Genomic DNA, 13875 nt, shown 5'->3' on the forward strand with positions numbered 1-13875 from the left:
ACAACCAATATGATGATCATCACTGTCACTGAGCCTAAAACCTTTAAACATAGGTCGTAGTAACAGCCTTTGTTTCAGCACAGAAGAAGTAAAACTCCAAAAAACTAAAGTGGGCCTTTGGGTCCTTCATCATATCCTAGCTTTGAGAAGGATGCTGAACAAAGAGCGTTGTAGAAAATCAATCGTCTGCACCAATGTTTTTGTCTTTTCACACAGCCGTGCAGTTTACAGATTCAACAAAGTCCTTTAAGTACCGGTGTCTTTTGGGGAACTCTGCCTCCCCTGCAGGAAACTCTGGATCATTGTTTTCAGCACAGGGTTGGGGGAGGCTGAGGAATATCAATCAAGACAATGCGAGTCAGGAATGGGACGGCCCTGAGTCTGGAAATATACTTATAAATCCTCCTCGCTGTCACGACGAGAGAAGTAAGAGAGGCACCTAACTATTCTCCTACTATTACTCACCCATGTCTTAAACATGGGCTCAGACATTTTAGTTGTCTTGTTAGTTCACAGAGAGTGTCAGGCTCGACCAGGGATGCAGGTGGGTATACAGACTTAAGACTCACGTTATGGCTAGTGTGCTACTGTTATAGAGACAGTGTTTTAGTTCTCCAGTATCTTCTATGCTTCTATGGGTGATGAGGTGAAAGCGTGCCATAAAATGAGGATGGTTTCACCTCAGGATCATCCAAAGGGAGGGTTCACTTTTTTGACACGATGCCATTAGTTTTTCATTAGGTATACGCCTATCTGTGAGGTTGTCGATCGAACAACATTGTTGAATTGCATATCAGGGTTATTTAGTTATTATATCCCTAGAATTAGTTTTGACCAAGTGGCTATGCATTCCTTTTGCTTTCCTATCTAGTCCAATATCCTGAAATTTCTGTTAGGACGGACAGTAGGCCCACCCAGGATGTCTAATGCTGAAGCCAACACAGATCCTTGTTGGAGGAGAGGGGCAGCATTCGATCCTCTCGTCTTTGTTTTGACATGTCACCACTTGACCTTGACCTATTCTTCTTTTAAACAGAAACAGAATTGTTGTCCCTGCACTCTGTTGCACTCTGGGTTTGGGTTTGTTGTGAGAGTACTTATCTGAAATAGTAGTTGAAATGCAATAATAAGTATTTACACCATTCATGGAGAACACATTCCTGTTCAACCTATTATTTTTACCCGAATCGAAACCTGAGGGGGACTAATTATTGTTACGTTTTCTAGCTTTACAAGTTGATAGAACTGATGATGATACAAGAACTCTATCTTTTTACCCGATTGCCCTCTTTCAAATTTTACGGCAACAACAAAAAGTCACCATGAAAACAGATTTGAGTACTCAAAATCCTTTATAATGTGTGCACACAAGCGGAGGGGGTTTGCCACACCCGAGAGAACATTCTAGAAACATGTCCCCCTCTCTCTGAATCGATCGGAATTGAGAGGAACCCCGCAAGGGTCTCTGTTGGAGTTTGGTTCCTCCGGATCCATGCACAGTTGGCACATGCCCAGCTAGTGCTAGGCGCCTCTCCTCCCCTCATTCTCTGCTTCTATCTCTTCTCTCCTTGACTTTCTCCTCTTCTCATCACCCTTTTTGTCCATCTGCTTCCTCAAGGTGGGGTACACTGTCAGAGTGTTGGCACATATCATTTGTGTAACACAGGCCTATAACTTTCAATTGGATCAGAGACATGCCATTTGAATGATTTTGACTAAACAAAGGCCAAACTCATATTCAGTTACCGCAGAGAGCAAAGCAGCCAAGGACTGACTACGCATATCAGCAGTGAACTTATGGCATAGCCTATACAGCCATTATTTTAACAAAGGATGGTTAAGGGTCTTCCTCTTTCACTGCGTCATCTGATACTAAAACACACACAACCAGGTTATGTAATCCTGATTATTAGCCATTGTGTCTGTGTTTGTAAGCACATCAATATGCTGTGCGTGTAAGTTCCAGTTAAAGGGATGGCAACGCAGGGGTAATTTGAGCCATCTCTGTCCATAAGGACTGTATGGGAATAGTAATGCAGAGGCGTGCCACTGGAGTCACCCATTCTGGCTCTGGGGTGCTCATTAGAGCCAGGGAGGATATTGGGAATTGGGATAATTGTCAGAGTGAGTCTGAACTAGGGAAGTGATCGTTCCTCTGGCTCTCTTGGGCTTTGCTGATAAACACCAACTGCTGACCAATGTTTAATGCATTGAATCTCAATGACACAATTCCCCACAATTTAGTCATAGTATCAGAACAAAGAAATCACATGCAAAAAGTATATACACATTGTATGAAGGTATGACACATGAAGGTATTGTTATACAGGGAGTAAGGCCTAAACCAAATTGACGTCAATGATTTGTCTTGATGACGTTTGGGAACTGCTGGCCTAAGCGTAATACGCAGCCCGATACAACCTCAGCACAAACATTACATAGTCTAACCTAGCTAGGCATTATCTTTCTTTGCATAATGGGTTTGCTCATCCTCTGGAGTGCTTTGGCCACTTTTGCCCCCAACAACAGATCTAGTGTCATCTATTTCTACCCCAGCCCCAGATTAAATACAAAGCTGACAGTACGTCATCTTTTATGTATGCTTGTTATTTCAATATCCTCTGCTGCACTACTCCAAAGACTTCTCTTTACTTTCTTACCACTTAATCTTTTGTCCCGGGTAAGAAAGTGTGTGGTCAGCTCAAAACAGAGGCAGGACACTGAAGAGTGTCTCTGATTTAGGCCTTGGCTTGCAGGGGACTATAAGGGATGCTCTGGGCACAGCTGACTGAGGTGATTTTAAGTTTGGGTCTCTGTTAGTCTAAGGGCTCCCGGGCTTACAATGTCTGGCTTTCTTGCAAAATGTCTCTTTTTCTTCACTGTTCTTACCTCCCTACATACTTTCCCTCCTCTTATGTAAGGCAATCAATGTTCTGGACGGTGTAGGTTAAAGCCACATGGCTGGGAGGCCTAATTGATTCCTTTCAGACAACACAAGTGTGCAGTGGTCCCTAGTTCCTAGTCAGCCCCCTAACAGAGTTGGGACAAACAGAAGATGTGGGCAAAATCACGACGAATTCAGGTCTGTTTGAGTTGTAATTGTTCCATGAACATTCAAAAATGTTGTTCCAAGTTATTGGTAAATTAAACCAAAGAGTCAAATTTAAGGAATGCTGGTCCTTCTGTTCCATCCCATTGAAACAAAGTATTGCAATTGAAGATCCATGAAATTGTGGTAGGTGAAAATAAGGGCTGCTTTTTATGCAGTGTGCTTTCAGACTCAGGATATTGTCTTGTGAGAGTCATCTCAAGCTCTCTGGTTCATAGAGGCATCCCAATCCAACGACATGTTGCCAGAGAGCAAGTCTACACATCATATCGATATCTGTTTGCCACCGCTAATAAGAAGCCTGTGTGTCTTTAGTCAATAGCTCAAAAGCAAGTACATCTTCTGCTTCCATTCAGCTATGTGCCAGGTGCAGAATATCAACCTTGATTATTGAATGTAATCAAACCAAACGTATTAGGCCTACTGACTGCTGGACACAAGGAAATGTAGAGAGAACCTTCCTATTCTTCTGTTCTAAATACTGGATTAAACAAGCAAATAGTGCCTTTCCCATTTTTAATATTACTACACACACTTGGCATACGGTATTAGCACCATTCTGAGTAATTAGTGAGATAAGCGTCAGCAGTGTCTGTCTGATTGGGCATCCGGGACTGTCAAAGAAACAGGCAAAATAAAAGTGGTCTTATTGTTGTCTTTAAGGCGATTATTGTGCTGTAATTGGGCTCCGAGCCGAAGCCAGAGATGCACATTTTAATTTGGTCCTCTGAATCAGAGGTAAGAGACTGTCCATGTTTGATAAAACACTGAAGAACAGCTGAATGGAATGGGTGGATTACATGCCAAACATCTTAGCTGGAGATTACCTCGTAGGAAGTCAACAGCCCCCTAATTCCATTCTACTGATGTCTCACTATTTTTCTTCTCTCTTTTCTTTGGCTGTTTCTGAATTTCCCTCTGTCTCTCTCTCACTCTCTCTGCATTTTTGCTCAGCGGTAAAGTGAGATGAGGATCTGCAGCTAATGGCTAATGCTAGCACTGCAGGGAGGTAATAAATGTGTAAAATAGTTCATGGGGGCCATGTGAGCACAGCTGTGCCTATGTCATCAAAGTGCACTGCCCTCCCTCTCCCTGCCCAAACACACACTCCCTGTAGAGCACTATATTATAGGGTAGAGGCCCATTTCCAGTTGAACCAAGGGAATAAAATTGCAATTCAAATGGAAAATGGTCACTAATCATCTGGGAGGATATTTCAATTTCAATTTGCCCCCTGAATTGACAGAGTTGAAATTGGATTGACCCCAACCCTGGTGAACACACCATGGTCCCTGTCACGGTGTCATGAATATAATCAGGAACTTCATTGACACACTCAATTCACACTTATTAGTTACTAGTAGAGTGTGTCAGTTGAGTTCTAAATGGACCTACCTGATGTCACAAACCATGTTGTGTGACATGTTGAAAGACCAAAAACCTCCATCTTCATACAACCATCAAAAGTCGAGTACAATCGCTCTCTCGCTCTCTCTCTCTCTATCTCTTTCTCTCTTCAATGAGAAAAGCAGCTGCCTTAGGGCTCCTCTGTAACCCCACCAGAAAAGGGTGTGTGTGTTTTTTTTTTTTGGGGGGGGGGGGGGGTTGCCCACTGCCTGGCACATTGAGAACTCTCTGAAGGATTTCCTTTAGTTTATGGGTCATCATAGAACCTACTCTCCACCCTGCCCCCCATGTGAACCCCCCCCCCCCCCCGCCCAGAAGTGCATGGGTTAATCATTAATCAAGCTGGGGGAGGGAGGCCCACACTTTGTCGCTTCTCCCCATATTGGTTGGTATTCATAAACCATGTATTATTTTTTTATGAATTCAAAACTCTGTGGATTTGATGAGCGTTGAATCCCTCCTACTCGCTTTCACTGTGTAGTTAAACTATGTCTCTGTCATGGTCTTAAAGACAAGGCTATACTGAGTGGGACAGCTGTGTGTGTGTGTGTGTGTGTGTGCGCGCCAGCTTTTTTGTGTGCGCTCGTATGTGCATGCATGTGTCTGCACGCACACCCATGGTTGTCAATCCCACAGTCTACTGGGTTTTGTGAACTTGCCCAGTCCGCTACCCATCTGCCCAAAACCATGACCACCCTCCCTTCAAGGTCCCAGCCGTGCTATTCCTCCCTTCTCCAGGCCTCTCTGATAGGGCTTTTATTTTAGCCTTTACAGCTGCAGGGCTCACCACTGCTCTATAATTCCCTAGGCAGAGGCGTAGAGGCTAGGCTCCGTAGCTAACCGCTGACCACAAATCCTGCATTATGTTCCTCCAAATAGCCAGGGCCTCCATCATATCCAGGGTTGTGCCCAGACCGTCCACTATTCATGGGTCTTGGGTAATACACTCATGCTTTTCAGGTGTCAGTGAAGTGAAGTGTGGAGCTGTGTTGAGACTCCAGGCAGGTGTGTGTAACTCACTGTGTTTTGTTTATCTTCCAGGGGTCCCTTCAGTGTGGTGCGGCGATGTATCAACAGGGACACAGGGCAGCAGTTTGCAGTAAAGATCGTAGATGTGGCCAGTTTCACCTCCAGCCCTGGTCTCAGCACAGAGGGTAAGGAGTACACACACTACACAAAACACAGGTCACACACCTCCAGGTGACACCACTGCCGTGTGTGTGTGTGTGTGTGTGTGTGTGTGTGTGTGTGTGTGTGTGTCTTAAGCACTGATGCGTGCCATTGTGAGCCATGTGGTTTTGTGCTGTATCATGTTGTTCTTTGTGTGTGTGTATGTGTGTGTGTGTGTGTCACACTGTGATGGCTTTTGGCATTCGTGGTGTGCCATCTGTGAAGCTCCGGTCAGAGCTGAGCCCAGGAGCCAAGGACAGGAATACAAGGAAATGGGGAAAGAGAGTGAGGGGGGAAGGCAGGAGAAGGAGAGAAAGGGACAGAAGGAGGGATGCAGTTAAATCTGAGGGTGAATATGAGAGATTTTGTTCAGAGGTAGAGAGAGAAAAGGGAAAGAGAAACAATGGCTACTGATTTCCCCCCCTGCTGAAGTTTGCTTCTGTTCAGGTGCCCCCTTGTGGATTTTAAAGTATTGGATTTGTTAAAGCTTGGCAAGAGGGAGTCCACTTTGTTTTCTTACACCAGTCCATAGCTTGGGCGGCAGGACAGGAAATTGGACAGCAACCGATATGTGCGTGTAAGAGAAAAAGATTGACAATCTGTCATTGAGACTGGCTCAGGAGGGAAAAAAAAAGTGAGTGTGTGATTCCGTGTGCGTGCCCGCATGTGGGAGGATGGACAGAAGATTGATCGCGTAATAAAAGAGGTGGAGTGTCGAGTAAATGGAGAGAGTCTGTGAAAGAACTCAATAAAGATGGAGGGAGAGAATGTGGGTTTGAATGAATGAGAGAGAACGAGCCAGAGGAAGAGCAACAGAAACAGAGAGAGAGAGGGCAAAAGCAAAGATCACCACGGACGGTTCTTTGTATCCGAGGGGCTGATTTCTAGCTGGTTTCAAAGGCATCTTGTAAATGTCAGTTTCGTTAAAAGTCTTTGGCACCAGAAGAAAAGTAATATATAATCCCTCCATATAACCCTAAAGAACAGTCATCTAACAAACTGCTGCATCACTGCGTGCAATAAGCATATTTTTTTACCTGCTATGCTAATCCAATGTTCTCAGATCTCTAGGGCTATGGGGGCTAGGAGTTCACTTGGGAGTGAGCAATCTAAAACGGCCTTTCCTCCTCGCATTCTGTCCTTCACCTGCCCTGATCGGAAAAACACAGAGCCAGTGAAATCAATATGGGGTGGATGCCTGAGGGCCACCAGCGTTCAGCTGCCCAGTTTTTTCTCATCAGTGAGGAGGAGAAGGAGGAGGAGGAGGAGGAGAAGCCAGTCCAGACCGCTAAGATGCACTCCACTATCTCCCTCAACTCCTGCCTTGAGTTGTACAAATGTGTTGTTAAAAAAAAATAGACGGAGAGGGCCTATTTGTTAATTGTGTGCAGTGACATTTTCAGTCGTGGCCGACATATTCATTGGGCAAATGGATAGTAGTGCACACAGAGAACACCCTGAAGACCAGGGCGTGCTCAGGCTGCAGATAGAAAGATACTGTGTAGATCAGGTGTGAGTATCTCGCCTATAGAATAGGGAGATATTTTATTTCTACCTACAACATGACAGGAGAGGGAGAGAGGGAGAGAGAAGAGAGAGAATAAATGAAGGGAGGAAGACAGACAGACTCTCTCCCTGGGTCTTGCATAATGAAACTCGTCACAACACACCACACACACACACACACACACACACACACACACACACACACACACACACACACACACACACACACACACACACAGACACACGTTCCTCGCCTAGGCAACGGACTTCCAGATTGAAGGGAAGTGTGTAAATGAGGTCTTTATGGGGTGAGCTGCTAAACAACAGCTCATTGTGTCTGGGTCCAACTCCAGACTAGGCCTTTAGTGCCACATCAACCCTGAATGTTCTACTTTCCCTTCATATTCTGTTTGATGTGTGTGTGTGTGTGTGTGTGTGTGTGTGTGTGTGTGACTTACCCTGGCTGCAATCCAACTTCTCCCCTGCAAACGTGTACCCTTCCATGTTAATCTCTTTCTGATTATGTGTGGCGAGGGGGAAGAGAGAGAATGAGGAAAAAAAAACGAATGCCAGAGGTATTTCCTTTTGTCTTAACTTACTGTGCTCAGTGTGCCAACTAGGTCACTGCGGAGGAGAAGAGGTCAGGAAAAGAGAGATGAGGAGGGGACATGCCACTTTAGAGGGAGGGAGGGAAGGAAGGAAGGAAGGAAGGAAGGAAGGAAGGAAGGAAGGAATATGTGTTCTGAGTAGAAGATGAGTAGTTAAATGAAATGAAGGGTGGAAGAGAGGACAAAGGGTGCATCTCAGTAGTCTAAAGTGGCTTCCTCTCCTTCTTCTTTATCTGCACTGATCTTGAAAGCACTGGATGAGTAAAAGCAACATGGCGGAAACCTTACAAGTGACTTCCTGCTTAATTATCCTGCTCTTTTTAGATCAGATGAAGGAATGGTGGACCAGGAGAGAAGGCTACTACTGTACAGATTATTGAGAGTGACTCACCCATTATATGAAAATTGTTAAATGGAAAGAATGATTATCTTTATCCCATCTCGCCTCTTTTCAATCAATATTCTATTTTCTATGAGTGACGACTCCAGGGAGGGCCACAGTGCTGCTAGTTATCTTTTCTCCTTGGCACTTAATTGATCAAGCCATTGGCTTGGGATACTTTCATTCGGTAGCCTACTAGCCGGATAGAAAACCTTTTCAAACGACCATCGGAAATTAAATAGAAAATCGCAAATCCATCAGCCATGTTGCTTTGACATGTCCTCTAATCAGATCAGTGGAGATAAAGGAGAGAAGACAAGGAGAGGAAGTCACTGTAGACTTCAGAGATGCACCCAGGGTCAGGAGCACAAACTTTCTGGATTGCAACACAGCCCTGGACTCGGCCTTACTAATAGTCATTGCCCAGTTTAAGGTACTGTGTTACTCCCTCTAGTGGTTAGTACTGTAAGGTAACACAGGAGGAGGAACTCCCCTAGTCTCTAGCCAGCTGTACCAGCCAAAGCAGTATCTTTGGAGGTTTTAGAGAACTTAGAGAAAGGAGGAAAAAAATCTTCTGATTTTTCTTCTGAAATGATGATGATGATGATAACAGAGTGATATATAGTGGGAATTTGGCCAATGTTTGAGCCTGAGCCACAACCACAATGACCGAATTTTCTCTCTCTCTCTCTATGGCTCGGGGGAGGCAACTAATCTGTTTTTATACCCTTTACTGTCTCTTTCCCTTCACAGACCTGAAGAGAGAGGCCAGCATCTGTCATATGCTGAAGCACCCCCACATTGTGGAGCTACTGGAGACCTACAGTTCAGATGGCATGCTCTACATGGTCTTTGAGTTGTAAGTCTGCTTGGTTCTTCTGGCCATTTCTCTAGAATGTTCCAATCTAGAATTGTCCCTGTTAAGTACTGGTTAAGAAATACTTACTTGTACGGATGATTTTCTCTTTTCTCATATGGGTTCTCTTGATTTTACCTCATGTGGGACCTCTTGATTTTATACAAAAAAGGAATGTCCTTTTTTTCCTTCTTTGATATGTTTTTTCTGTCCTGCACCTGATGAATTGCATGTGCATATTTGTCTACTTTTTCTTCTTGATTTGATGACACCACGTTCTCTTGCCTCCCTCCCTCTCTCTCCGACACAGTATGGATGGAGCGGACTTGTGTTTTGAGATTGTGAAGAGGGCCGATGCCGGGTTTGTCTATAGTGAAGCAGTAGCAAGGTATACACATACACACAAACACACAGCTTTGCAGAGTGAGCTCTCTAAATTAAGTGGGATTGTTGCCTAAAGTCCCCATCTTCCTTCTCTCTCTACCTTTCTTACCTTCCTTCAACTTCAAGCCACTACATGAGACAGATCTTGGAGGCACTGCGATATTGCCATGACAACAATGTGATTCACCGTGACGTGAAGGTAAGGCCCTCCTCTCCGAGTTATCATACTGTATCTATTTGACATGCGTGAGCAGCTAAACTGCCCCATAGCCCTCTGACTTGCTAAGCATTGATTAGGTCTGGGCCAATGCCCTTGTGGGAGACCAAATGCTGCAAGTTATGTTGAAGGGCCAGTAGGTGGCACTCTACTCTTCTCTTTGGTTTAAGGAGACTCTAATTCCCTGCTACATAGTTGTGATCGGCAGAAGGTCCCTGCCAGTGTCTACGAACTTGTGAACTGAACTTGAATACATGACTGAATAGATGACTGTTCAATTGGCAGTTCAGCTGAAAAATTGACTAAAATCAGTTGAATATCTGACTCTTGGTTAGTGTGGTGGGGGTGATCTAAGCTCTCTGTGGATTAGTGTGGAGTGTTAAGGGAAACCCTGCTTTGATAGGACGGACAGACCAGGACTCCGTGATTACCATGGGATTAGCCATCACACACAGGTCTACAATGCCAGGCCTTCAATGCCAGACCAGATGGAGCTAGCCAGATCCTGCCCATGGGCGTCATTGGCCAGACACTGTCCATCCTGTTCCATTACTTTAGTCTGATGGACACAAAGGCACATTTGGCATTCCCAGAGGGGATAAGAGGGAGCTTGTACATGTCTGCTAATGTTAAAAGTGTGTGTGTGTGTGTGTGTGTGTGTGTGTGTGTGTGTGTGTGTGTGTGAGTGAGTGAGTGAGTGAGTATAAATGCTTGGGACTCAGGTTCAAAGTCAATTCGAGTGTGTGTGTTGTGTGTACATCTTTGGACGCCTGTGTGTAATGGACAGCAGCAGTAATAGTACTACTGGTAGTAGTTCATTCCACCAGTAGAGGGGGGTCCTGTGTTTGGTTATCAGTAATTCACAGCAGTCTTACTTGCTTTGAATGACGTTCCTCTATTCTCATAGTACTTCTCACACCTGGGGCAAATATATTTCTGCAGTGGTTTATTTTACCTTTTTTTTGCACATGAAACACACAGTGTCAAACTGTCATCCCACATGTATTTTAAACATATTTATTCTTTGTAATTATAGATAGTAAGTTTAATGCCACAGATATACAATATTAGTTAACAAACACTACAAAGTAAGCATATGCATTGACTGTATTTTATCACTTTGATCTTGGTCATCTTGTCTTGTTCTTGTTCTTACTCTTGTTCTGTTGTTCTTACTCTCGACATTTACCTCAGTTCGTGATAGACATTACAATCATCTCTAGATGCACTGACTGATGTGATGTTTAGGCCTATGTGTTGTTAGCTCGCAAGCTGGCCAGCTAAACCACCACTGGGTGCTAGATTGTGAAGGGGAGATCATTGGAGCGATACGGAACAAAACCCAGGTGTCTGATATGTATGTCCACTCCATAAAGTTGACTGGTTATGATCCATTAACCACGTCTCCATGTCCGGTGGTCTCAACGTACACCTCTGTCTAATTTAGTTTAAAACCTCATTGCTGGCTTGCAGGTAGGGGCGAGGCCAAACCTCTGTGGAGGGTGCAAGTAATGAGGCAGAGGCTGGTGCTGGGCGTATGGGGGAGGTCAGAGATAGAGAGGGTCTCCTGAACTCCGTTGTGGAGCTGTTGGACGTCCCATCATTAAGGAAGTGGAGCCGGTTGCCGAGGCGGGCGCCGAGGGCGCGCAGGGCAGCTTTGCGCACAGAGCCGGACAACAGGAAGTACATGACTGGATCCAGGCAGCTGTTGAATGCAGAGAACAACAACATCACCTCATTGGTCCGATCCACCAGGCGCAGGTAATCACAGGAAGGCGATTGGCTGAGCTGGGAGAGGACGTAGATGGGGCGGAAGGTGTGGTAGGGCCCGAAGCAGACGGTAAACAGAAAGAGCACGAAGAAGGACTTCTTGGCGGCCCGGCCGTAGCGTTGCGCATTGGGAAGGTCCGGCTTGTTCCGCGAGACCCTCAGGAGGCGCGTGGCAATCTTACTGTATGAGACCACCAGCAGGACGAAGACGGCCCAGAACAGGACCACCAGAGCCACGTTGAAGTAGGCCTTGCCCTTGGCCCCACGTCTCTGCTTGTACTGGAAACACTTCTCTGGTTCCTCATTGCCCTCAGACATGAAGATCATGGGCACGGCTGCCACAAATGAGAGCCCCCACAGTGTCCCACACACCACCCAGCTCCACCCACCCCCCCTCAGTTTCTTGGCCATGCCCCTCCCGGCCCCGACCTTCCCCCTGAACTTCACGTAGCGGTCCAGGCTGATCAGCCCCAGGAGAGTTATGCTGATGTACATGTTCATGTAGAACAGGTTCCCCACCACCTTGCAGGCCAGTGGGCCCAGAACCCAGCGGTTCCCATTGGCGTGGTAGAGGACGCGGAAAGGCAAGCACCCCAGGAGCACCAGGTCGGCCACAGCCACGTTGATTAGGAAGACCCGCACCGAGTTGCGGCGAGAGTGGAGGAAAAGGAAGACCCAGAGGGCCAGGAGGTTGCCAGCCAGGCCGAAGAGGAAGAAGAGGGAGTAGAGGAAGGCCAGGGGGAGGCGCAGGGCATCGTCGTCCAGGAGGCAGAGAGTGTGGTTGGAGGAGGGGCTGAAGGAGAAGGAGGAGAGAGTGTCAGAAGTTGAGGGGAAGGGGAAAGAGGAAGAGAAGAAGAGAGGGGAGGAGGGTGAAGTGGAGTTGGAAAGGCGGAAGGAGGAGGTATTGGGAGAGGAGGTTGAGAGGGGAAGCGAGTCGAGGGAGGAGAAAGTCATCATCGTGTCCAGAGTGGGCTGTCAATCTTCAGTTCTGTGAAAGAGAGAGAGAGGCATGAATGTCAACTGCTGCTTTAACTAGAGTTGGGTGCTAATGTGGTTTGCACCAAGATGTCTGCAACTTCTGCTGTTAAATATACAAGTGACCATTTAAAACGTAAAGTGTATAAGTGTAGACATGAGGATGTGAAACAGGAAGAGAGAGAGAGATGGTGTGTGTGTTCCACACACAAACACACACTTGTATAATAATTAATAATACATACTTGTATAATAATTAATAAAAAAACAAAAACTGTTTCAACTTAGAGACAAAGATATTGTACAGTAGATGCGTAAGACAAAACTATTTGCTTATAGCCCGAAAAATGGACTAATTTGACCACTGACTGACTGTATCACAACCATAGAGCAACCTAGCATACAGTCATGAGAAAAGGTTAGGACACCCTATGAAAACCTTTGTCTTTTTCAACATATTCAAACATATGGACATTTGATATTCATTTGAACAATATTGAAAAATTGAGGTAATATAACTAAACAAATACAACTGAAACAAATTATTTAAAAAATGATAGGTAATTAATAGAAATTATGTAATTAATAGAAATGCGATCTTCTTGTGAGGAAAAAGTTGGGACACCCCCACATTTAGTTCCACTTAAAATGCCTAAAATTATAATCAAGAGCACCACATCAGGTGCAAATGATTAGAACATCGTTACAGAGAATTTTGGAGAAGCCTGTCCTATTTAAACCTCAAACATTTAGTTTGGTTTGCTCTTGATTGTTGAAGTGAGTTGCATCACCATGGCGAGATCAAAAGAGCTCTCTGAGGCCTTCAGAAGAAAAATTGTAGATGCATATGAGTCTGGGAAGGGATATAAAAAGATCTCCAAACTATTCGAAATTAGCCATTCCACTGTCCGTAAATGGAGAACATTTAAAACCACCACCAACATGGCCAGGTCAGGCCGCCCAAGCAAGTTCAGCCGTAGAGCTGACCGAAAGATGCTTAAAGAAGTCTCCAACAATCCCAGAATGTCATCACGGGAGGTATCTCTTGCCACAATTGATGTCAAAGTACATGCATCCACCATAAGAAAGAGACTGAACAAGTTTGCATTACATGGGAGGTGTGCAAGGAGGAAACCCCTGCTGTCCAAAAAAAACATCAGGGCAAGACTAAAGTTTGCCAGAGAACACCTAGAGAAAGACCAGAACTTCTGGAACAATGTGCTTTGGACAGATGAATCCAAAGTTGAACTATTTGGGCACAGTAAGAGTAGACATGTTTGGCGCAATACCAAGACAGCATTTGAGAACAAGAACCTCATACCAACTGTGAAGCATGGGGGTGGAAATGTCATGGTTTGGGGCTGCTTTTCTGCAGCAGGGCCTGGTCAGCTCACCATCATATAATCCACTATGAATTCTGTATTGTATCAGAGGGTGCTTGAGGAAAATGTGAGACCATCTGTTCGAAAGTTGAAGCTGAAGCGGATGTGG

The 13875-nt window shown here is 45.2% G+C and overlaps 2 protein-coding genes across 2 annotated transcripts in view; one reads left to right on the top strand and one right to left on the bottom strand.

The window, feature by feature from the left end:
* The window catches only part of caskb (calcium/calmodulin-dependent serine protein kinase b), a gene marked incomplete at both ends in the record, with an annotated part of 34644 nt that overhangs the window by 2120 nt on the left and 18649 nt on the right, over positions 1 to 13875 (top strand). Inside the window, 4 exons of the mRNA XM_083685068.1 lie at positions 5558 to 5670; positions 8936 to 9041; positions 9349 to 9426; positions 9549 to 9621. Of these exons, the coding sequence (XP_083541194.1) occupies positions 5558 to 5670; positions 8936 to 9041; positions 9349 to 9426; positions 9549 to 9621 (370 nt within the window). The remainder of the gene's footprint in view (positions 1 to 5557; positions 5671 to 8935; positions 9042 to 9348; positions 9427 to 9548; positions 9622 to 13875) is intronic.
* gpr34a (G protein-coupled receptor 34a) lies at positions 10699 to 12366 on the bottom strand (the record flags this gene model as incomplete). The annotated part of the gene is made up of 1 exon (XM_083684508.1): positions 10699 to 12366. The coding sequence occupies one exon, from the start codon at positions 12364 to 12366 to the stop codon at positions 11083 to 11085; it is 1284 nt and encodes a 427-aa protein (XP_083540634.1). The 3' UTR covers positions 10699 to 11082.

The sequence above is a fragment of the Argentina silus genome (genome assembly GCF_951799395.1).
Source record: "Argentina silus genome assembly, chromosome: 14".
Taxonomy (NCBI): Eukaryota; Metazoa; Chordata; class Actinopteri; order Argentiniformes; family Argentinidae; genus Argentina; species Argentina silus.